Below are 23,388 nucleotides of genomic sequence, written 5' to 3'. Positions count from 1 at the left end.
CTGACCGCTGCATGACAGCTGACCAAACTTCAACTTAGACTCACATAATTGTAAAAAAAGGGGGTGTAAAGTATTGAGGATAATAAAACGGTAAAAGTAACAGCAACACATTTGTGGAATGTGGTAAGAGGCACAGCTGAATCAAGGTAACTTAGAGCTGTTTTCAAGTAACTACTGCAATTTTCAACCGAGCCTGTCGCTGATGTGGACGCCGCATTCAGTGAATGCAATCTCATGAAATTTGTGTGGCCACTAAGCAGTGCCAGGCATCCTTCAATCAGGAGGTGTGTGTTTTGGGTACATTTAAAAAAACAGAATTGGTAGCATTTTTGGATGGCTACAAACTTGGATCTTCAAATGAAACATTAAAATGGATATATTGTTTATTTTCCTTAATTTCTGCAGCAGTTTTAGGTCTTAAAACAGCCTCAGTAATATCAGTGTCTCTGTAGTCTGTAATTTGGCTTTGATCAAGTGGAAATAAAAATGCAAGTGTACTCTGGAGTTTTTCCAGTCTTCCACTGGCCTCGTAATGGGGACTGGGAGGTTTATTGTATTTATTGTATCCAAATTCCCCCAAGAGTCTCTCAGCCATGGAGATCAAGGTTGTTCATTTTATTGCGGTGGAGATATTTCAGACTGAATTTGAGTATGTTCATTTTTCTTCTTGGAGGGTTTAAGGTTCACTAAACCAATTTTCCACATGAAGATCAGTTTTTTTCACCAGTTTCTTCGTGCATTGCTGTGTTTGTGTATTTTGAGGAGCTCACAAAAGTCTGACAAATAACCCTGACAAATAACTGTGATAACATCAGGTTATCTCACAAGAGACTTAAAATAATAATCAGGTATTTTCAAACATGGTGTGTGTGGCTTGAATTGCAGAGGCAAAGAAAGATGTAGAAAATGTAGGATTCAGAAGTAGAGTTGTTCAGATTTATGGAGTTCTGTGAATTTCATTTCCAATAATTCCATTCTTGGAAATAAAAGTCAAAATATCTCACCTTGTGCTCTTTCTACATTGAGTTTTCTTATTCAATCTGCCTTTTGTGATCAAATGACAGCACTAAAATGCTGAAGTAATTCTTTGAAGCCACAAATGCAGACAAAATTGCTCAAATTGCCATCCAAAAGACCTGCAATTACCCAGCTATCAGCCACATTTTCCTTACTGACATGGCGCAGCCTGGCAGAAGTCTCTAATATTATACAAGATACCGAAAAAAAAGTTTTAAACAATTAAAGAATACAGCTAGACTTCTTCTGGTTCCGCCATAACGGAAAAACATGTACACTCATGAGCGAAACAGAATGTGACCTAAGGACAAGTGCAAGCAGAAGACAGAAAAACTGAAGAAAAAATATGGATGTGCGTGTGCGCATGGCCTTCTGGGTCATGATTCAGAGGTCATTACCATACGGGGGAGACAAAGACGTCTTTCTATCAAACAGGTGTTGGGGGCACGTGACGTGTCTTTAGACTGAAATACCTGAGAGGTTGTGTCATGTTTTTATGCTGCCATAGGAACACAGTAGGTTCAGAAGGCTACACTTACACTATTAATTAAACATAAATAACATATGAGCAAGTAAACATGGTAAATTCAAAGCACTGAGCACTGAATTCAAGTTGGCTGACTATTATCTCCCTCAATCTTATGAGTGTAAGCCTTAAAGGTTGTTTATTACATTTTTTTTTTTTTTTTGCTTTTTTAAATGCACTAATAGTTTGCTCTGATTCACCGAACATGTCCTCCCTTGCCAGACACCCGTTAGGCTTCGTGCGTTTTTGAAGACATCTCGCCCAAGAGTTACCCATCCTCTCCCTGCCTGCGGGGTAAAACGGGGCAGCGACGAACCTCCTCCCCCTTCTCCTCCCACATCCCGCAGAGATGGAGCTGGAAGTGCGCCAGGATGGGATTGGCTTCCTGCTCCTGTCATTGAGGAACCGGTGCGCCAGGATAGCCAAATATGGACCGGCTGATATCAGTTTGTAGCACATGACTCAGCACCAGATTATATATCTTTACTGGTGGGATTACTGTTGAGGATGAAAGGCAAAGTGGCAGCGGTTTAGGTGTCCGAACAGAGCTGGAAAGCGCTCGTTGCCGTTTGTGGTTGGCTTTGAATCGCTTTTGGGCTGTTGGTAACATTTCAAGTGACTTGTTAAAAGTGACTATGAGTGTGAATGCTTGAGGGAGCCTATTTTATGTGTTTATGCCTACCTGGACTCAGTTTCCCCCACGCCGAATACGTCTTGTCGTGTTTACAGTCCATTTTTTCCTGGAAGCTGCGTCAAGTCAAGATCAGACGGAGACAATACAGAAACAGCCAATCAGAGCGTCTTCTGGAGGGCTTATATAAATACAGCAGAGCGCGTCAGCCGCCTGTCATTAACAAGGAAACACAAGTGGAGCGCACACTTGTAGAAGAACAGACTCCCCTCACGAGTGGAATGAAAACATCTGAGTTAGTCACTGGACTCCGCTTTGATTCCAACTAAAGGTACAAATCGACGACTTGGTACAGTACAGTTCCACTATTTGGAAGTTTTGCTCTGTTTTGATAGCTTTGGTCTTCAGTATAGTAATACAGCGGGACTTTTGTGCTGGAGATTGACTCATTTTGGGACACTGAAGCCTCGGTGTCCGAGCAACATCTTTTGCAGCGCACTCTTGTATTTGACTGTCTGATTTGAAATATGTCCACAATAATGGAACAGCCTTTTTATGACGACTCGTTTCTCTCTGCTTATGGCCATCCAGGCGCAGCCCTGCAGGACTACAAGCTGCTTAAGCAGAATATGAACTTGAACTTCTCCGATACATATCGGAACTCAAACTTCAAGTCACAGCACCTGCGCGCCGACAGTGATTTCTATCCAGCGGGGACGGCAGAAGTGGGCTCTCTGAAGCTCGCCTCTCCTGAATTAGAGCGACTGATCGTCCAGAGCAGCAACGGGGTCATCACTACGCCGACACCTGCTCAGTACCTGTACAACCGCGGGATCACGGAGGAGCAGGAGGGCTTTGCCGAAGGTTTTGTTAAAGCGTTGGACGACCTACACAAGATGAACCAGATGGCTCCTCCAAACGTGTCCATCGGCACAGGCGGGGTTGCCTGCTCGGCTCCAGCCTCGGTGTTCGGCTCATCCATGCAACCGGAGCCGCTTGAGTATACAACCCTGAGCAGCTGCACCACGAACCCCAGCCTGACCTCTGCAGCCAGCTATCCCTCCACCACCATCAGCTACCTGCCTCATCACCAGTACCACCAGCATCCTCAAGCCGTTGCGCACGGATCACACCACTTCCAGCACTCACTGGCCGGGGCCGGCATCCACCCTCAGCGGTTCGGAGGGATGAAAGAGGAGCCCCAGACAGTCCCCGACATGCAGAGCAGCGACAACAGCTCTCCGCCCATGTCTCCTGTCGATATGGAGAATCAGGAGCGGATAAAAGCGGAGCGCAAGCGGCTGAGGAACCGGCTCGCAGCCTCAAAGTGTCGGAGGCGCAAATTGGAGCGCATCGCCCGTCTCGAAGACAAGGTTAAAGTGTTGAAAAATGACAACGCTGGACTGTCAAGCACGGCTTCTCTACTGCGGGAACAGGTGGCCCAACTCAAACAGAAAGTCATGACGCATGTGAGCAGTGGCTGCCAGCTCATGCTAGCACCCAAAGTAAAGTCTTATTGAAGAAATAATGCACTTATTAAAACACTGGACAGTACCTGGACTGACAACTCAACCTGGTCTTTATACGTTTTTAGTATGAAAACTGGATTATTGTGATTTCTGCCATCTAAAGAAACATCACCCATACACAGAAATAATACAAGACTAAAACACTTAGGGCATTTTTGAATAAGTTTTTGAAAGTGTCGTCTTGGCGTTTCCTGTTTACATTTTCTTTAATTGATATTTGTGATGCTTTTTATGTAAGTTATTTGTGTTAGAGATACCCTCATGGACCGTTCTTGTTGGTTTTTGTTTTTTTTTACCTGTATAGTAAATATTTAAGTAAATGACATTATGAAATTAAGAAATGTGTTGCTTTGTTTTTGAGGTCGTGTATTTTTTTTAAGTGCCACTTCAAAAATTATTGTATTTCTCGTGAACATTAAACCACACTGCTGTCTCTGATCAGCAGTGAAGTTTACAACACCAGAAGTTGGTTGACGTTGGAGACGTCCCAGCGTAGGATTTTTCCTTACTGACGCACAAGCGTCAGTCCATATATGGTGCATGTTGCTGTCAAACGTCACATCACGATAGGTTTCCGGGAACTCCCTCCCACATTGCCCGTCAGAAGGGCTGCGCGCTCCCCTTTACACCACAGTGTGTGTGTAATTGAAAAGGTTTGTCAATGAGTGGTTTATTCGCGTTAAGGGAGTTTCCCCATTCTGCTTTCAATTTCCCAAAACAAGCCGTGAGAACACTAGGTGAGGAAAAATGGTTTAAAAAAAAAGTTCCAGATAAACATGTTAGACTGATTACTGAGAGCTAGTTTGAGTTACAAGAATCGGCTCGCGTAAAACTGAGAAAATGTTCCAGTAAGCCGAGAACATTTGGTAAAACAAGCAGGATTGTGTACTGGAGCGTTGTTCTCTGAATTAGTAAATAAGACAAATGTTATCAGGAAATCGGAAATATTAAATAGTGAGATATCAAAAAATTTTAGTGAAACTGAAATGCAGGTTGTGGTTAGGACGGTCATTATCATATAATCATATCCAGTAATCTTTCCCAATGTGCTTCAGTACCATTTGGCAATAACAGGCTGTTGTGCTGAGTCAAACACAGCAACTCCAATATTAACCAACTCTTGGCAGCTTCGTGACGCACTCAGATCTTCTGCCAGGTACAGGAGCCAAGAATGATACACCACAATAAAAAACATAAATAAAAGGTTCATTCCAAGAACTTTAAGTTCTCAGTCACCAAGAAAAAGAGCCAAGAGTAGCTTTAGAAGTGTTCTGCCGCCACCTAGTGGTTGCAAGTGGACAGGCACTCACATTTTGATTTAAAAACAAACAAATAAAAAACCCCAAAATAAGCCACACACACTTGATCATAACTTTCCTCCATGTTTTAATAAAGATGGTAGCAAATTATTATCAACAGCCAGGAAACAAATTTCAGTGCTTTCTTTGAAAAAGGAACAACAAAACTATACTTTCAGTGATCAAGACGATGAGGTTACCCAAATGTTTGTACACTGGACATGAAAAAACAAACATTTCCTCCTCCCTACAAGAAGCTGAGGTGTGTTTTAACAGGTTAGTCTGGACGTGATGATACTGCTTTATAGGCATCCCTCTCATCTGAGGTCAAGTGCTATGTTGAGGAAAACAGCTGGGTAGGAGACGTTCACATTTACTGCTTGGAGAAGAATGCTTTGCTCTTCTCGACGTCTGGGACGATCGTGTCACTCCCGGGTTTCCAGCCAGCAGGACACACTGCGTGAAGTGGCAGGAGGGACAAAGTTTACTTTAAGCTGACATTTATACACACCGAACTTGGTATAATCTAAAGGACAAAGTACATATGTGACTGGTTGGGAAACACAGGAAGGACTAAGTGAACCGCTAAATCTAGCCACAGCTACACAGTTAATTTTACCAATCAACTATTTCCATTTTAAGTGTGTGACATGCAGTTTAGAGCATCTGAAGTTACAGATAAAATTAATGACAAGTATTTGGGTTATTTTTATGACAAATGCATGATTAATAAGTTATACCACTAAACCTGAGCACCAGTGTATGCTGAGTAAACACGGATGAACTGAGGGAAGGTACGGCAGTTTACTCACCCTCTCCATATTTGTCTGTGTGCTTAAAGGCTTGAACCAGGCGCAGAGTCTCGTCCACAGAACGACCCACAGGCAAGTCGTTAATGGTGATCTGCCTCAAGACGCCCTTGTCGTCAATCACAAAGAGACCCCTGAAATTCACAAGATGATATTGCAGTTTTTACAAATCCTTTAAAGTATAAATAGACCAAGCTGCTTTTTAACAATAACCAGTGGGTTTTTATTAAAATTATTTTATATTAAAAGGGCATTTAACTGACCTGTATGAGATGCCCTCATCTTCCTTCAGCACACCATACTCTTTGGAGATTGACTTGCTGAGGTCCGATACCAGGGGGATTTTCATGTTACCCAGACCTCCCTGTTTTCTTGGTGTGTTGACCCTAAAGAGACAGAGGAAAAAAACAAAAAAAAAAACCCCCTTTTTTAAAAAATTATAAACAAGTACAAAACACGCAATGTCCACAGGGAAGGTCTCCTGGTTGATAAACCTTGTGTTTGCCCCGCCACCCCTTCGACCTTGTAGTTCTCTGAAATGGGAGAGTCATTTAACACGCCGTTAGAGATGAGATAAGATACAGGTGGTGTCTGACAGGACAACATATCAGTTATTCAACTTTATGAGGACACACTGCATTCAGAGGTTCTCCGCAATGCTTCAAAAGACGGTCTGACAAACACCAAGTAGCAAAACTCTCTTCATACTGCAGTTTCATGTAGTTTACAGGTGTCTCACTTCTGGTCTCTGCTGCCCGTTGTGAGAATCAACACTCTGAGGTTAACTAAACCATCTTCAGCGAAGACACCACTTTCCTCTGCTACTGGTTAGCTTTGACCCTGGAATATCTTTCTAACCTTAACCAGCCAATCAAACAGAGTAGCACAGGGACTTAATAGAGCATGCAAAGATGACGGTGAGGAGTCAGGTTGGGTTTAAATTCAATATCACCTAAAGTTTTGAAACGCAAATCAATATTTGTCAGTCTGCATATATCCACTTATGTAATATTAGTTGGCTACACCCATTGGCTACAGCTTTTCTTGCATGTGCTCTGGTTACGTCTCGGATTACCTATTGTAATTTTATCCTCTCTGGTATACGGCACAAACTTCTCCAGACTTCATCTTGTTCATGCAGCTGCTGTGTCATTACCAGAACATACTCCAACATATTACTCCCATCCTATAACAACTTCATTGGCTTTCTGTACAATACCACATTATTTCAAGTTTCTGTTTCTCTCCATAACCTTATACATCCATCTCTCTCTGATCTACATACGTTCCCATACTCAGTTCTTCCTTCTTCATTGCCCTCACCATCTGCTTCAGACCTTTCACCCAAAGTTGCTTCTCATTTTTAGAACTTGCCTGCACCACAGTCACAATATCGATTCTCCCCATCTTTAAAAGACGTTTTTATTGAAGCCTGCCCATTGTTGACTTTTTAAAATTCTATGACACATTGATTTTAATGTCTTGAAAGGCATCTATTAAATTCAATAAAATGATAAAGTGTCTGACAGACTGACAAAACTAATTGTTCAGTATATTTAATAGCAAATATGTTGTGTAGAATTTTAACTATGAGCTTAGCAGTTAACTGTTGGTTATAATATCAACTCATTTTGCTTCAGATTGATGAATGGAGGTTTTACGGCTTATTCAATCTCTTCTCATTGAAAAAACAAAACACTAAATATATTATATACACTTATTTTAAAGTAATGAATCTGATCAGGTGAGTGAGGGAAACATACTGACTGATCTTCCTGAACAAATATAATGCATTTAAACTTTAACACAACATTCCAAATGAAGACCTGTGCAGGTTGTGTAATGCCACATGTCTTCTTATGCCTTCTAGAAACTGCTATATGACTCAGCTGCCCTTATCAACACGTTGCAGATAAACTGGGCTGGGCACTCCTTCACAGCAGCCAAAATCCTTCACCCTTAACTGTCTAAACAGAAACGGCCAACCGAGGACAGTTTGATGGACCTTGTATAAACTTCTGATAAGTTCAGCTTAAGACAGCCTCGCTATAAAAACAGCAAGACAGTCAAGTACACAGAACAGCTTTCACTTAACTGTTTTGTTAAGTAGATTTTCCAAAGTTTTTGTTGTTTTTTCAAATGCACATGTGAAGATTCACTAAGGTCACCTCTTCCCAGTTAGTATAAAATTACAAGAGTCAGCAATACAGTTCACCTGCGAAGATAATCACTGTAATACAGGTAAAAAGCCTTTTGTTGAAGGTCTGCTTAATCCACCTGCTAACATGTGAGCAGTGTGGATGTTATTATTGGTAAAGAGCTCAGGAAGTAGTCAAATTCCCACAAATGCTCATTATGTTTCATTATCCGTGAGGTCTTACCATGCCAAGTGAGAGAAGTGAGAGTCCACGGAGCAGCCAATAACCTCGCAGCCGATGTTGCGGAACTCCTCTACCCTGTCGCTGAAGGCCACAATTTCAGTGGGGCACACAAATGTGAAATCCAGGGGGTAGAAAAAGAAAACTACATATTTCCCTGCAGCACAACAGGAGGAAATAAAAACAATGTTAAGTATTAATTCTGGTCGAATAAGCTGTTAGTGTATAGGCTTATAAAAGCCAGAATGAGCCAATTAGAACAGATGTAGCTAAAAACCTTTGTAGTTTGACAGCTGGATGTCCTTGAACTGTCCATCAACTACAGCTGTGGCTTTGAAGTTTGGGGCAGGGAAGCCAATCTTAGCGTTTCCAGCAGACATGGTGTTTGAGACAAATGACTGAAAGAGAAACAGCACACACAGTTACCAGAAAACTCCTAATGCTTGCAGACCACCACAGATAAATTCAGCTGGGTGTTTCCTGAGATAAAGCTCTGATAAACAAAAAATATGACATTTCGACTAGAAAAAGAAAAATAAACGCGGTGAGGTTCAACCCAAGAGCCAGGTTTTACAGCTCTTAGGAGGCCCAGAGGTTCAAAGGCTTGGTAACTTAAGCAGACCCAGATAGTGTCACATGCAAGTCATGTTCAGCCTGCAGGGAACAATGGCCTATTAGCAAGGTTACATAACCATGAAACGCACAAACCAATGGCAGGGTTCTCGCTGTGCCTATACAGACGATTTCCGAGGATTATTACGCGTTCAGCTACTTTGGATTGTTATTGCCTATATGCAAAATTAATGTGCAAATAAACGATAAACTTGCAAATAAGATACGCTGTACTACAACAAATAGCAGTCGGTATTAATCCAAAGGCCTATGCTTTTCAGTGATCTATGAATAAATCTGGATTATTTCTCCCTCGTCACAATTTATACGAAGAAACGCTAACAATCGTCAAGGAACTGTGCTTGGTTTTAAAGAGATAAATGCACGTAATGGGTCAAAGTTCAGTCATAAAAGTGAAGCTTTTAATGTTTAAATTTCGTTTTCGAAATAAAACAGAAAAAGCTGTAGTCGAACAGAGCGGAGAGGAAGTGAGTAGTGCATCCTGCAAGCTGCAGCACAGGGACAAAGAAAGGAAACATGGCCAAACACTTCAAGAAGGAGCCAGCCGCTCACCCGCCTGACAGGCTAGCTTAATGTTAGCTTTACGTACGAAACTGCTTTCTTTAGTTTCGGTTTGTTTCAGGGGAAATACAAAGTCGAGTTTACAGACACGCTGTAAACTTCTGACGAATCCCATAAACATCCTACTCACCTGCCTTGGCGTAAAGCGCGAATGAAGTTGGAAGCAGAAGTCTGCAGGCTGCAAGAGAATAGAGGAGTCAAAGTGGAAAAGCGAGCGTGCGATAAGTACGCAGAGACGGCTGAGGCCACCCGGAAGTAAAAAATAACTCCCTTCAGAGTAAAAGTTAAGATTAAAAACGATTAAAAGTTAAGATTAGCTGTTTCTAAATATGTATATCTCTGATATAAGAGGATATTTTTTAAGTACACCGTGTAAACACTGTCACATGAACAAAAATGCAGGGATGTCGTAGTGGGGGAAAAGTGGGACTGGCTTCTTGGGGCCCCAGTGTCAATGTCAGGGTCAATGGCAATGTCAGTTTTATATATAGAGCTCAATTATTACTTGTATATTCAATGTTCTTAAAATAAAGATAAAAAAAAAAAATACCGATGTATGTCTACGACACCTTAGGGACGGAGTGTCAAGGCTTTGGAAAATGTGAAGATGGAAAAACATTTTGGTTTTTTAACTGTATTTTCACAAGTTTTACAGCTTTTTCTATTTCATGGCCATTTTTACTTCAGACATTAAATAAAAACTTATGTATGATAAACTATTTAAACATTTTCAATATAAATAATGATGATAAACAACTGAAGATGTCTTAGGAACAACAAGTGCACTCTCAATGATGTGTCTCATGGTTGAATTTGCATTTATGAGTCTGTTAGCTTAGCTTACAACAAAAGCTGCTGTCTTAACTTTAACAAAGATCACAATGTTTTTTCAGTCTAACCACCGACTTGCAATACTGTTTTGATTAAAAAGTCAGAGAAACTAACAATAATCCAGACTTCCGGCTTGGATGAAAATAATCCATTCGTAAAACCAAAACCAAAAGTCCAAAGCAATCCTTGTTTACAAGATTCACGTTGCAAAGTAATCCAGTACCCTTTAGCAAGCTGTGCATGTATATGCGCATGTAAATACATGTAATTTGGGCATTAAGAAAATGTTAAATATTTAAAATCATTTTTAGCTTCTTGGCTACCAAAATACTTTCTGTGTAGTCACATTTTTTTTAATTGAATTAGATTTTTGTTTCCCTTTTTCTAATAAAACGTATTCATACATAACTTCCATAAACCATCAAATTTTATTTTACAGTCTTTTTTATATTATTTTCTTCAGACTGATTTCTTTCAGGGTCACCACAGTGGTGCAGTGATTAGCACTTCTGCCTCACAGGAAGTCTTGGGTTTGAATCCACCATCTGGCTGGTGGATTTCTGTGTGAAGTTTGCGAGTCCTCCTTGTGTCTGTGTGGGTTCTCGGGCTTCCTCCCACAGTGCAAAGACATGCAGTTAGTAGGGTTAGGTTAACTGGTGGTTCTAAATTAGCAGTATGTGTGAATGGATGTCTGTCCCTTCTTTTGTAGCTTATCTACACTGAAGATATCTACATGAAGATATTTTGAATTATAATGAAAGTCAGTGGAAGATGTCCTTGTAGCAACTATTCTATATTGTATTAATGGCTGCCTGATCCAAAAAGAGCCCCTACCTTCTTCAAGGCCTCTAAAGAAGTGAGACAAATAAATCTGGTGTCGCTATGGTGGTGCCCAGTTTCTGTGGAAAAGTCTATAAAGAAGTAGTGGTTAAGTTAGACAAGTTAGTTGTAGGTAGGTAGGCAGGCAGGAAAGAAGGTAGGGACCTTTAATCTCCAGGTCTCCTGGTTACATCTGTTTTCAAGGTGAATGAACCTTGGGCTTTTTTGTCCACTGTTCAACAGATTTCCCACATGAGGGACTAATAAAGGTTATCTTATCTTATCTTAACTGATAATCTGGTGGCTGAATCAGAGTGTCCACAATGAACCTCTTCTGGAAAAAGCATAAAGATTTGATTAAGTAGCGCTTAATTCCCTTCTGTGCAGAAGATATCTACTACAGCATATTCGTTGTTCCCAGGAAAAAGCGGGAAACCCACTGAGTTCTCTTACACATATCTAGAACTGTAAATAGGTTTTAATGTATCGACAAGGTAGAAGTGAAGAACAATATCTCAAATCCACTGTTTTAAGTTCACTTTGCAAAGTGAAGCAGTTGCATATGAGGGCAGTTCATTTTTCAAAATTTAAAAATGCAGTTTTCAGCTTTCAGTGCATATTTTTAACATTATTTGTTAGGTTAACGAGGTTGCATGTACCACATGACTGCACACATGATCTTTGCACAACATCGGCGATATGGTGAGCCAGGCCAAAATCAATGAGCATGACTTGCAGTGGCTGTTATCTGTGATCCAAAACCATAATATTTTGAGACTTTATATGAGCATGGGTGATTTTCAGGGCCTCGAGCAGGAACAACACTGTGGTCAGCTGGAATCACACAAATGTGTTCTAACCAAACACATCTGTGCAAATTAGTATTTTTTTTCTTTAAAGTTTGTATTTGCACAGTGAAATAGGTAAAGATGGCAAACCTGATCTGAAACTGGGTGAGAGTCTCTCTCTTGCATATACTCCTTCAGACTAAGATCAAGGAGCTCAAATTCAAGACAAATGAATGCTTCATGGAAGAATGATCTATTCCATCTTACAAAATCACGGGAGTTGAGATCACGGGCTTGTCTTCAATTTTTTTTTTTTTTTTTTTTTTTTAGCAATCTCTGTGTTGGATACAGTGTGGACACACTTGACTACTTTTCCAAAGCTTTCTTCCCCAAGAAAGTTTTGCACCTCATCGTTGGAGCTCAGTAGGTTTAACTGAAAGATCATGAAGTCATCTACTGGGTCTGCTGAGTCTGAGAAATAAACTGTTACAAAGAGCATGTCAAAGCCAACATATAGATTATATTGTCAACACATAAATACACGATTTCCCCAGGGATTAATAAAGTTTTCTGATTCTGATTCATAGAGTGCATATATATAATTTTAATTTCATATGTCTAATTTATGTTAACTGCTTGCAGCAAACTGATCACACTTTGGCACTCTCAGTTTTCAACAGAAACATTACAAGATGCTAAATCATTTTCCCATTTCTGATAGAATAGCCTGAAAAATCACAAAATTATGTGTTTGTTGAGATGATTATCTGCCATAGAACCTAATCCTTATTTCATAACCATCTAGACTTGAGCTTTGTTCAGTACTATATTTTAGTTTTTCAAGTTTACTGTTCAAAAATGTTAATTTTTTGGCTTACCTGATAAACTACTTGATGCCATGTTTGATGACAAATGTTGAAACATGGATGAAAGAGATGACAGAAAAGTGTTTGCGTGGGTTTTCAGTTGCTGTGAGGACTGATGGCTTTTCTCAGGACTGTCTGTGATTCCATCACGTCACCCTGTTCTACATCTTTCAGGTCACATTCTGGCCCCACTGGTTAGAACGGAGTTCTTCACCTTTTACACCAATTAAAAAAAAAGTACAAATACTGAATGTTTATTCAATTGTGAGACATACGCCTCAGATTTAGCATTTTATTTTTTAAAAAAGAAGAAATATACATTTTACATAACAATTAGTAACCTTGTAACATTTAGGCAAAAATGACATGAAACATAAGTACAAAAGCCATTAACTCTAGGCATGTTCATTTTAATTTACCTGAATGATTAACTGCATTCATATTATCAACTTAAAATTATCATCATTTAATTATGTGAACACAAAAAAACACATATTCTTTATAGATGTCAAGAGTATTACACCATACTTCCCATCTTAATGCTCAGTTTGAACACAGGCCGTCTTGACTATATCTATATGTCTTAATGCACTGAGTTGTGGTTGTGCCGTTAGAAATTTTTTGGTTGTCTAGACAATATTCTTAACAGCCAGGTTAAAAAAAACCTAGCCTACCAAAAAATGTCTGATGTGTGCTGATGCTGATGAGAAACTCAAATTTTAAAAATAGATCTTAAATGTGATGCTAGCAACTTAACAGTCTGCAATTTACCGTCACAGACACACAAGTTTCTTCTCTTCTTGTGATATATTTGGGCCAAAACTACTTTCATTTATTTCTTTAAATTGACTTACTGGAGCGTTTAAATAAATTCATAAATACATTCAATTAAACTATAAAAAAGTTCTGATATTAAAGTTAACCCATTAACTTGCAAAATCTGTCTAAGAGGTGAAAGTTAAAGGGTTGAACACTTTGCAGTAAATCGGATCCACCACTAGATGGTGACAAACATTGTGACATTCTAACTGAACTTAAAGGTACAGGCAACACCCTGCTAGCAACAAAGTGTCTGAAGACACTACTTAAAGTTGGTTCTTTGGTAAGTTGTCGTGTGTAGACACAACACTGGTTCATTGGTTGATTTAGGTCCCTTTTTGTGCTTTGATAATTTATAGGTCAGTGTCTGAAAATGGTCAGGTACAAAAACTAGCCTGACAATTAATGAAAAAGCAGCCAATGAACAAAGTAAATGAAACTTTGAAAGACCTTCAGAAAGGCTGGGGAACTATTTCTTAAGACCACTTTACCTGAAAGTTTAGCTGCTTATAAACAAAATGTAAAGAAATAAAGGGTAGCTCAAAATGTTTCCAAGTACACTATGCATGTGACATATTCAGCTTAAAAATTTTCAATCAAATCATAAGGGGAGGATTAAAATCACATTTTTATTTATAATATGTTCATATGCCTGTCAGTTTTGTATTGTATTTGTTTGACATGACAAATACCACCCATATAATTCAAAAGACATTATTCCACCCCCATATGCATACACCAGATATCGAAACTGTATATGCTGCAATCAAAGCTTGAAATTACTGAGAGAACAAGCAAAATATCTGTCCACATCAGTGACTTTTTTTTGCTCCATTACAAAACCTCGGAGAATATAACCTTTGGACTTTTATTTTGGAAAAATATACAGCCAGGAATGTGTGGAACACTACTTCCGCTGAGTTTGTTACTATAAGGGAAACAGATGCACACAGGTAGTATATTGGGGTTTTTGGCAAAATTTGCTTTATTTTAAAGAGTGGATTCCTGATTTGTTTCCATTTAAGGCCTTGGCATTTGTAGCTTGTCTTCTCTAAGCTTGAATAAGATTATTTTAAGGCTAGCACTACAGCTAAAGTTAGCATTATAGAGCAAAACAAAGGCTGTAACAGGGTTAGCCCGAGTTAGCTTAAAGTTACAATGTCTTTCAACGGCTTACAGATGGTTTTGTTAAAGTGTGTACAGTAACATTTATAGTAGACGAGTTTATTTAACTGTAAGCTGTGTTAAGAGATGCTGTCCGGTTTTAATCCACGGCTGTGAAGACGTTTGTGAACAGGGCTTTCTTCATGCTAGGTGTCAGTCGAATCGTGTTGTTTAAGCAGCTAGTTTGGATGTTTTTGTTATAAACTGTAGGATTTCAGGGAAATTACATTGCACGTTTATTTAATGAGCTATAAAAATGACCTGCAAATTGTTGTCAACACTAATACAGCTCCTCTGCCTTTAATAATTTCAGCTTTCATTCAGTATTAACAGGATCCAGAGGAAGACGACACTTTCATCTCTCAGAATAAACCAGCAGCATTTTTCAGCATCAATGGATTCACAAGGTAAAAACACAAAGGATGGTTTTAGGTGAATTACCAAAAATTGCATTATTCCAGGTAATTGGGTTTAGAGTGTCATTTAGAGTCTGCTTGTGCGGTTTCTGCCCATTCTTGTTAATTTCATTTCACTGGTCATCATTAACTTCTAACTCCCCCCACAGCAACCCCACAGCCAGTAATGTGTGAAGTCTGCGGAACGTACTTTGAGACACGGCGAGGACTTTCCAGCCATGCCCGACTCCATCTGCGCCAGCTTGGTGTGACGTTGTCAGAAAGCAGCGGGGCTCCCATAGAGCTCCTCTACCAGATCATCCAGGAGAGAGATGGCTGCCTTCCAGATTTCAAATCAAACTCATCTGCACCTGGGCCAGTGCCTCAAAAAAATATAATGCAGCAGGAATCAAAGACCCCTTCAGAAGAAGAAGACGCTAATACCTCTTACAAGGCCGGGGTTAGACTCACAACAACCCCACAAAAGGTAGATCATCAGGGATCTCCAGCAAAACTGAATGAATCTTCAACAACTGTCCCCCCATCATCTCCTTCTCCTGTTAAGCCAGCTGAAGGCGGCAGCTCATCTTCCTCAGAGCACACAGCCCCAGCAAAGCCACTGTGGGCACCACGGGAAACTGACGCTCCTATCACGTTAGGTATGGCTGAACAGAGCTGTTTTCTTTAACATAATATAGAGATTTCTTTTTACAAAATATCTAAACTCATACATACAAGATGTGTGTGTCAGTGTATTTATCTGCAAAGACCGTGCCCTGTACTTTGAATTTCTTTCTTTCTTCTTATTTCAATGTGTTTCGGAGAATCCACAGATATGCAAACATAAGACAGGAACTTTACGCTTACAAACCTGTGTTTCCTGTAATCTATTTCCCAGTCCTTCTGCCCATGTGAGGCTCTGTTCAAATTAATAGTCGTGATAGCAGGCTACCAGGTTATCACCAACTCACGTCTCAAAAATAACAAACTGAAAATGATTCTCATACTGTACTGAAATGAAACCAGGGTAAACAAAAATTAAATATGATTGACTTGGTTGACCCTCAAGACGGTTGTAAGGGAAGCCATGCAACAATTTATAAGAAACATAAAATTTTGAAGGAGAGTAGCTGCAGGTGCAAGGCACAACTTAATAAAGGGTATTTAAATTTGTAATGTTGATCTCACATTAGTCTCCTGCTAACTTTGTGTATTTCTCTCACCAATTTCCTCATTCTTTTAGCTTCAGACCCCCACGATGAGGTCTACGTTTGCGAACTTTGTGGCTGCTGGTATGAGACACGCAAGGGCTTGGCTAGTCATGCTCGGGCACATTTGCGGCAGATTGGAATCTCTGACAGTGACATCAAGGGTAGTCCTATTGATCTTCTTTATCAGGTCATGGAAGAGGAGGACCTCAAGCCTATTGATTTAGAGAAAAATGAAGAGGTTACTTCAAATAGTCCATCTAGAACTTCATCCAAACGCCTATCTGGCCTTTCTACTCCACCCGAGTCATCCTCGAGCAAACGGCCTAAGGTATCTGAGGAGTGCATCTGCATTCTCTGCGGAGAGGAATTTGAGAATAGAAAAGGCCTGGCAAGCCATGCACGCTCTCACCTGCGTCACATAGGGATGAGTGAATTAGTGGGGAAAAACTCTGCAATCAATGCCGTTGAGGATCTGGTATCCAGTGGCATGCTAGAAGTTGTACACCCCCCCAAAACAAACAATACAGCAAGCTCATCTGCAACACCATCTCCAGCCCCACCCTCTCCTGCAGCTCAGTCTTCAGGTCCAAGCCAGTCTTGGACCTCTCTTTCCTCTACACCCCTGTCTACAACCCCTGAAAAGATCTCTCAGGCTTCTCACCCTCCCGTTAACAGGGCACCAAAAGCTAAGAAAGGTTTTCGGCTCGCAGTGGACCCCCTTCATAGAAAACCCAAGCCTGAGCCTATAGAGACGGAGGTCTCTGTTCAGCTGAAGACATCCACCAATGAGAGCAGCTCCCCTGTGCAGAATTTGTCTGCTGGTGCCATTTCTGCAAAACCTTCAGGTAAAGCAAAACACTTTTAATCAAATGCTTTATGTCTGGTACCATCTTATATTATCACAGGCTTAATTTGTTATTTTCTTAATCACACTCTTTGCTTTAGCATATTTCCTTCTGTTTGTGTGTGTACAGTGAAATCAGATGTATAATGTTGTAATATATAATTTTCCCCAGCTTGTGCAGATGTGCAGTCCCCACCAACAGTCCTTTGTGATTTCTGTGGCCAGCTATTTGACACCCGCAAAGCCCTGTCTTGCCATGCTCGTGCCCATCTACGGCAGCTCGGTCTCTCTTGGTCTATTAAAACATCACCAATTGATCTTCTAAAAGAAGTCATGATGCATGGTGAAGAAGGCAGGAAAGAGTTGGGGCCCAGTGGATCTGCAGCATTGGGCAAAGTCTCGTGGGGTTCTCAAAGCTCCAGAAGGTCCCTAGACAGCCTCACATCTGGGGAGACAGCTTCGAACTCGCCTCTTGATTATTCCATGAAAGAGAAATCTCCATCTAGCAAGGGTGGAGTCATACACCTTGGTAAGTAAAGTTTGTTACTTTACTTACCAATATTTTGTCATTTGTTATCACAGCATTCTTCCCAGAAGCTTTAGTGAATTATTGAAATTATCTAATTATTGAAACTTTTTGGTGAAACTATTTCTTTGTGTCACTTTTATGTACTCAACATTTGAATAGTGTATAGTGTTGACCTATTACTGCTTTCAAATATGAAGTGTGGTTAGAATAATGTCCTGACTGGACCCTTACTTGGGGACTATAGACTCTTAAACTGACAGAAAGAACAGTGGTCTTAACCTCCAGAAAAAAGTAGAAAAGCGTATTTTAACTAAGTACAGAACTTAACCACCTACATAAAAGGAAACATTTTGGGTGTTTACTGATCTGGAGCATTGAGATCAGACTGTACAGACCTCAGTTAACGTTAAAAGATAAAGTTGATAACAGTAAAGTTAGAAAGCAAAAACAAGTATGGCTTGTTTGGAAGGTTCATCAGGAGAAAGGCTCTTCTTTCTTAAAAGAACATAATAGGGTTGGGCGATTGAACAAATATATCGACTATTGATAGTTTTTACAAGGGCGATTTATTTCTTTATTTCCCCATGAGTAGGTTTGTTAATAATGATGGAGCTAATTGAAGCAGTCAACAGAAAAATAATAATAATAATAATAATAGCGCATCTGCGAACAAATGCACCCTTCTCAGAGTGCGCCCAAATGCTTGTTGATGGAGCTGCAGAAGCTGGTGATAGCCCAGCATACTCAGCCGGATGGTGGACACATACATGCTCTTGCAAGTTAGTAGTGTTTGAGTACTTTGCTCGCATTATATGTCTGCACAAGTGGCACACCCCTTTGGTTACATCCATAGGTTTACCTCTTTCGTCTGGTGTAAAGCCAAAGAAATTCCAAATTTCGCGCCGTCATCACGACTAACGCGATTAAAAATTAACCCATCTGGAGCGCAGACTGAGTCAAAATCCCTGAAATGTCTCTGTCAACGCATTTCGGGTAGTTTGTCAAAGGTTTGTTCATTCTGCGCTTCAGATGGGTTGAGCGCGTTAAAAATTTTAATCGTAATGACTGCATTAGTGCCGCATTAACGCTGACAGCCCTAATTTTTTTTGTAAATTAGTTCATCCATGTTTGGACTTCTTCTGTGTTGTAAACACGCAAATCAGTCCTTGCGTGATTACATTGCTCCGCCCATCAAAAAGTCTGTGCATGCGCGAATATATCGCAAATCGTCGATTATTGGACTGACGATTGTCAGTTGGAAAATTTCTACATATCGCCCAAACCCTAGAACATAACAGCACAACTTAGCTTTGCATATCCCAAAGGGTTAATCCTGTTCATCTGGACGTAGCATTTTCAGTGGGAGAAACGTTTCGTCACTCATCCAAGTGACTTCTTCAGGACAAAAGACAATGCTATGTCCAGATGAACAGAAACAACCTTTTGGGATTTACTTACCTGGATGATTGAGGATGCATTTAGACTTAGCTTTGCATCATTGCATCTGAACAAATCACAAGACTTCTGGAGTAATGCCCTCCTCTTTCCTCTGAAATGTGAACTCCTCTGCATACCAGAGTATTCTAGAGTCAAATGTGAAGCCTCCCCGTGAGCTAAAGCTTGGCCAAAATTGGCTCATGCAACAAGACAATGATCCCAAGCACAACAGTTAGTCTCCAAGAGAGTGCCTGAAAGATAAAATAAGTAGGGTATCGCAGTGGCTCAGATAAATTTCACACCTCAACTTGATTGAAATAGTGTGGCAGCAGAAGTTTAAGTGTGTGCCATCTCGTTTGTGTCAGACACATCCTGTGAGCTTTGTGGGTTCGACTTTGAGAACCGTAAGGCCCTGGCCAGTCACGCGAGGGCCCACCTCCGACAGCTGGGCATCATTGAATGGAAGGCAGATGGAGCGACTTCACCAATTGAACTCCTTAGTGAGCTGATCAGGAGAGATCCGGCCAAGGTGTCTGAAATTACCAAGCGTTATCGCATGGGAGACCTTTACATCAAGAAGGTTGGCTGTGCTCTGAGATATTCAGATAAACATCAGTGTATTACATTAATTCTAATTTACTGTAATTTTCTTTTTCAGTCCCACAAAATTCCTACATCCCCATCACCATCCACAGACTCTGAGTGTGTGGCTGGCGGTAGTCTGAAGTCTTCCATGCAGCGCTATGAATACAAAGTAAACAGGAAGGACTACAGCAACCACAGCGTGCGCTCCTCAAGAGGTGAAGTAACGGGACTAAAGGGTTGTGGAAGATAGCTGGATACAGATGCAGTGTAATAGATTAAAAAGCAATACTAAAACCTCTCTGTGGGATTTCAGGGGTACATTCACAAAAGCACGGGGTCTCTACAGGTAGAGAAAATCAGAACGGCAACTCCCAGCAACCACCACGGTCCGGCAATATCCCTGCTCTGGTGCCAAAGCCCCCACTAACTCCACTGGTCAAACTGGTGGGTAAAATGTATTCCCTCAAGTGCAGGTGAGTCTCTATTTGACAGCTGTAGAAATGCTTTTAGGTTGTCTAAATCTTAAATTTGATGGAGCGGTAAGCTACATTTGAACAATATTTAAACATATTGTCAAAATGTCTGAATGTCAGATGCATTATTATACATTTACTAGCCCCTTAATGAGATACACCTTTGTTTTACTGGATTGGATTGGATTCCTTTTGCCTTTCCAGTGGCACACATTCATCTCCAATGGAATAATTCTTTAGACATTTTTGTCCAATGTGACATGATGTCAATCTCCTGTGTCAACACATCCCTATTGGATTGAGATGTGGTGACTGTGGAGGCCATTTGATTACAGTGAAATCATTGTCATGTTCAAGAATTCAGTTTGAGAGGACTTTAGCTTTAAAACATGGAGTATTATCCAGCTGGAAGCAGGCATCACAACAGGGATAGGGAGCAGCAATACCCAAATAGGCTGTGGCATTTAAATTATGCTAATTTGGAACCAAGAAAATACACTATACTGTATTCACTTACCCATCCAAATAATTGAATTTAAGTGCTCAGTCAGTTCCATGGACATGTGTATAAAATCAAGCATCTGGGCATGCAGACTGCTTCTACAAACATTTGTCAAAGAATTGGTCGCTCTCAAGAGCTCAGTGAATTCCAGCATGGTATCGTAATAGGATACCACCAAGTCCAGTTGTAAAATTTCCTCCCTTCTAAATATTTCCACAGTCAACAGTTAGTGGTGTTATAACAATGCATTAAGCGTTCCAGTGAAAGGAACTCATGATGCTTCAGCATACCAAGACATTTTGGACAATTTCATGCTCCCAACTTTGTGGGAACAGTTTGGGGATAGCCCCTTCCTGTTCCAACATAACTGCACACCAGTGCATGAAGCAAAGTGCATAAAGACATGGATGAGCTATTTTGGTCTGGAAGAACTTGACTGGCCTGCACAGAGTCCTGAACTCAATCTGACCGAACACCTTTGGAGTGAATTGGATAGGAGACTGTGAGCCAGGTCTTCTCGTCCAACATCAGTGTCTAATCTTATAAATGTGCTTCTGGAATATTGTTCAGAAGTTCCCATAAACACTCAAACTTTGTGGAAAGCCTTCCTAGAAGAGTTGAAGCTGTTAATTGGACTCCTATGCACGTGAAGGCAGACAAGCACATTCACTGGCACTGTAGTGTGTCTCACACCATTACATCACCATCACCTTGAACCATCAATACAGAATGGATCATTTTTCTAATACTCGGTTATCCAATTTTGGCGAGCCTGTGTGAACTGTAGCTTGAGTTTCCTGTTCTTTGCTGGAAAAGAGTTGCACCTGGTATGGACTTCTGCTGCAACCCATCTGCTTGTGCATTTGGAGAGGTTTAAATGCAGTAAGTTACTGTTGCCTTCTCGTCAGCTCAAAGCAGTCTGGCTATTTTTCTCTGATCTCTGGCAGCCCATATATTTTCTGCATAAACCCTGGTTGTGCTGGTAGACCAGCACACATGCCACACTTCAACTTCAGCAGGTTGTGTTGACCATGTCGACATGGTTAAATGCATTGGCCTAATGAGGAGCTGTACAAGTGTCTCTAATGAAGTGGCCAGTGAGTGTAGACTGAGTTAATATCAATGTTTGTTTTTGTGTTTGTTTTTGTTTTTGTTTTTCAGCTTCATATGATGCAGTTAATAAAACTCTTCTCTGTCCTGCTGTTCAGGTTCTGTGAGGAAGTATTTCATGGACCTCTGTCTGTTCAGGAGCAGTGGATCACACACCTGCAGAAACACATTCTGTCGCTGGGCTATAAAGACAAAGCGTCTCCTCCCGCTACACCTGTGACAACTCCAGCGCTGGTCCATCCAGTAGCTGTCTAGACGTGTATTTATTCAGTTTTTCTTCTCAGTCTTTTAAATGTCAAAGTCCAAGATGTTGTGTTATCTTAATGTCTACTTGAAGTCAGCAAATTGTCAAAAAATTAGTTCCTTCCTTGTCCTAAAGAGGGCAACCATGAGCCATATGAGAAACACAGCACAACCTAATACACTCAGGTTAAATCCATTAGATATCATAGATCAAAGTAATGATCTGTGGATGTGGTTTTTTTTTTTTTTGACAGACAGAGCTTTTCTATGCAGGCTCTTAAATTCCTTCCATTTGAACAGATGTTAAATGTATTTTAATGGTATTCAGCCTTTGATGTTAAGAAACTAGAGAGACTGACATGAATTTCACTTTTTTTTTTTTTTTTTACAGTGTATGTAAACTGCCGTGGTGGTCATTTCATTTCAAAATAGCTTTTTTCTTTTAAATACCTTTGAACTTTGTTTTATACATAAACGTTTATGGCATTTTACCTTAAATATGTAGGGCCAATGTTTTTCATTGTGCGTTCTGTACACAACAACACTGTTACCACAAGGTTAATGCCATTGTTGTAGAAGGTAGTTAAGTGTTTCCATTCTTTTTCTTTACAAAATGCAAAACAAGCTGACAGTGGATGGAGATTTTAAATTTTTTTTAACACTTGTATAAAATAAATTATATCTTGTATATAATTAATATCGTGTGTGATATGCTTTTTTCTAATCTCTATAGGAATGAACTTCTTTCATCACTAAAACCCTCAGGAACATCGTCTTAACCAGATATTCTGAATGGTATTTCCTCCGTTTCCAATACTACAGCGAGAAAAGTGAATATATTTTAAAATTAGGATTTAGCATTTAATCCATACTCTAAACTAGGGATCACCAACCTTTCAATCGAAACAGCCATTTGTGAGCAAACCAAAAACATTTGAACCGTATGAGTGTCACACAGCACATAGTCATTATTTTCTACTTTAACTTTGCACTTTTCATTATAATAATATTTTCTGGGTTGTTTTTTTTTTTTTTGTTGTTGTTGTATTTATGAACTTTTAAAAGTAGCATAATTGGCTTACTCATTTTTATTACCAACACAAAAAACTGTAAAGCTGTAGAGGTTACTTTTTCATACTTTTTTGTATGATATAAAACATAAACCGCCTCAGAGCTTTAAAAGCAAGTTTCAGTTTAACTCTAAAAGTTCAGCAGGTTTTGCTATAAAGGACCACACAAATATATCCCCACACAATTTAATTTTCTATTTCCTACTGCAACTTTTATTTATTTATTTATTTCAATTTTTGATTTGGAGAGAAATCCAAAAGCCCAGTACTGAGGCTTATCAGAATTAAGAGTATAAGAAACTATATTTGATAAAATATTA

The 23,388-nt window shown here is 40.0% G+C and overlaps 3 protein-coding genes across 6 annotated transcripts; 2 read left to right on the top strand and 1 right to left on the bottom strand.

The window, feature by feature from the left end:
• The first annotated feature begins 1,972 nt into the window (after positions 1–1,972).
• Positions 1,973–4,040, top strand: LOC134629483 (transcription factor JunB-like). Of its 2 annotated transcripts, XM_063476838.1 has the most exons (2): positions 1,976–2,505; positions 2,766–4,040. In XM_063476838.1, the coding sequence occupies exon 2, from the start codon at positions 2,804–2,806 to the stop codon at positions 3,692–3,694; it is 891 nt and encodes a 296-aa protein (XP_063332908.1). In that variant the 5' UTR covers positions 1,976–2,505; positions 2,766–2,803; the 3' UTR covers positions 3,695–4,040. The 2 variants fall into 2 exon arrangements, with proteins under 2 accessions (XP_063332907.1, XP_063332908.1); XM_063476837.2 differs by having other exon boundaries at positions 1,973–4,040.
• A 1,032-nt stretch (positions 4,041–5,072) lies between these two features.
• prdx2 (peroxiredoxin 2) lies at positions 5,073–9,645 on the bottom strand. 2 transcript variants are annotated; one of them, XM_063476840.1, is made up of 6 exons: positions 9,517–9,645; positions 8,466–8,586; positions 8,192–8,345; positions 6,074–6,196; positions 5,814–5,944; positions 5,073–5,457 (listed from the first exon to the last, which is right to left on the bottom strand). In XM_063476840.1, the coding sequence occupies exons 2-6, from the start codon at positions 8,566–8,568 to the stop codon at positions 5,375–5,377; spliced, it is 594 nt and encodes a 197-aa protein (XP_063332910.1). In that variant the 5' UTR covers positions 8,569–8,586; positions 9,517–9,645; the 3' UTR covers positions 5,073–5,374. The 2 variants fall into 2 exon arrangements, with proteins under 2 accessions (XP_063332910.1, XP_063332909.1); XM_063476839.1 differs by having other exon boundaries at positions 9,513–9,641.
• A 4,769-nt stretch (positions 9,646–14,414) lies between these two features.
• On the top strand, positions 14,415–22,659 carry wiza (WIZ zinc finger a). 2 transcript variants are annotated; one of them, XM_063476835.1, is made up of 9 exons: positions 14,415–14,458; positions 14,994–15,076; positions 15,235–15,723; positions 16,308–17,120; positions 17,292–17,648; positions 19,451–19,665; positions 19,744–19,885; positions 19,984–20,143; positions 21,854–22,659. In XM_063476835.1, the coding sequence occupies exons 2-9, from the start codon at positions 15,064–15,066 to the stop codon at positions 22,008–22,010; spliced, it is 2,346 nt and encodes a 781-aa protein (XP_063332905.1). In that variant the 5' UTR covers positions 14,415–14,458; positions 14,994–15,063; the 3' UTR covers positions 22,011–22,659. The 2 variants fall into 2 exon arrangements, with proteins under 2 accessions (XP_063332905.1, XP_063332904.1); XM_063476834.1 differs by having other exon boundaries at positions 14,417–14,458; positions 14,983–15,076.
• Positions 22,660–23,388: the final 729 nt, after the last annotated feature.

This window comes from Pelmatolapia mariae, linkage group LG6 (assembly GCF_036321145.2).
Source record: "Pelmatolapia mariae isolate MD_Pm_ZW linkage group LG6, Pm_UMD_F_2, whole genome shotgun sequence".
Classification (NCBI taxonomy): Eukaryota; Metazoa; Chordata; class Actinopteri; order Cichliformes; family Cichlidae; genus Pelmatolapia; species Pelmatolapia mariae.
This window is presented reverse-complemented; position numbering and strand designations above follow the sequence as displayed.

Bases quoted from the DNA above. Each gene is read 5' to 3' on its own strand.
- LOC134629483 (XM_063476837.2), top strand. From the start codon at position 2,702: ATGTCCACAATAATGGAACAGCCTTTTTATGACGACTCGTTTCTCTCT.
- prdx2 (XM_063476840.1), bottom strand. From the start codon at position 8,568: ATGTCTGCTGGAAACGCTAAGATTGGCTTCCCTGCCCCAAACTTCAAA. The intron at 6,197-8,191 runs GTAAGACCTCAC...CTGTCTCTTTAG, and splicing joins CACTTCTCTCACTTGGCATG to GGTCAACACACCAAGAAAAC. The intron at 5,458-5,813 runs GTGAGTAAACTG...CACTTCACGCAG, and splicing joins CACAGACAAATATGGAGAGG to TGTGTCCTGCTGGCTGGAAA.
- wiza (XM_063476835.1), top strand. The intron at 15,724-16,307 runs GTATGGCTGAAC...TCATTCTTTTAG, and splicing joins TGACGCTCCTATCACGTTAG to CTTCAGACCCCCACGATGAG. The intron at 19,886-19,983 runs GTGAAGTAACGG...GTGGGATTTCAG, and splicing joins CAGCGTGCGCTCCTCAAGAG to GGGTACATTCACAAAAGCAC.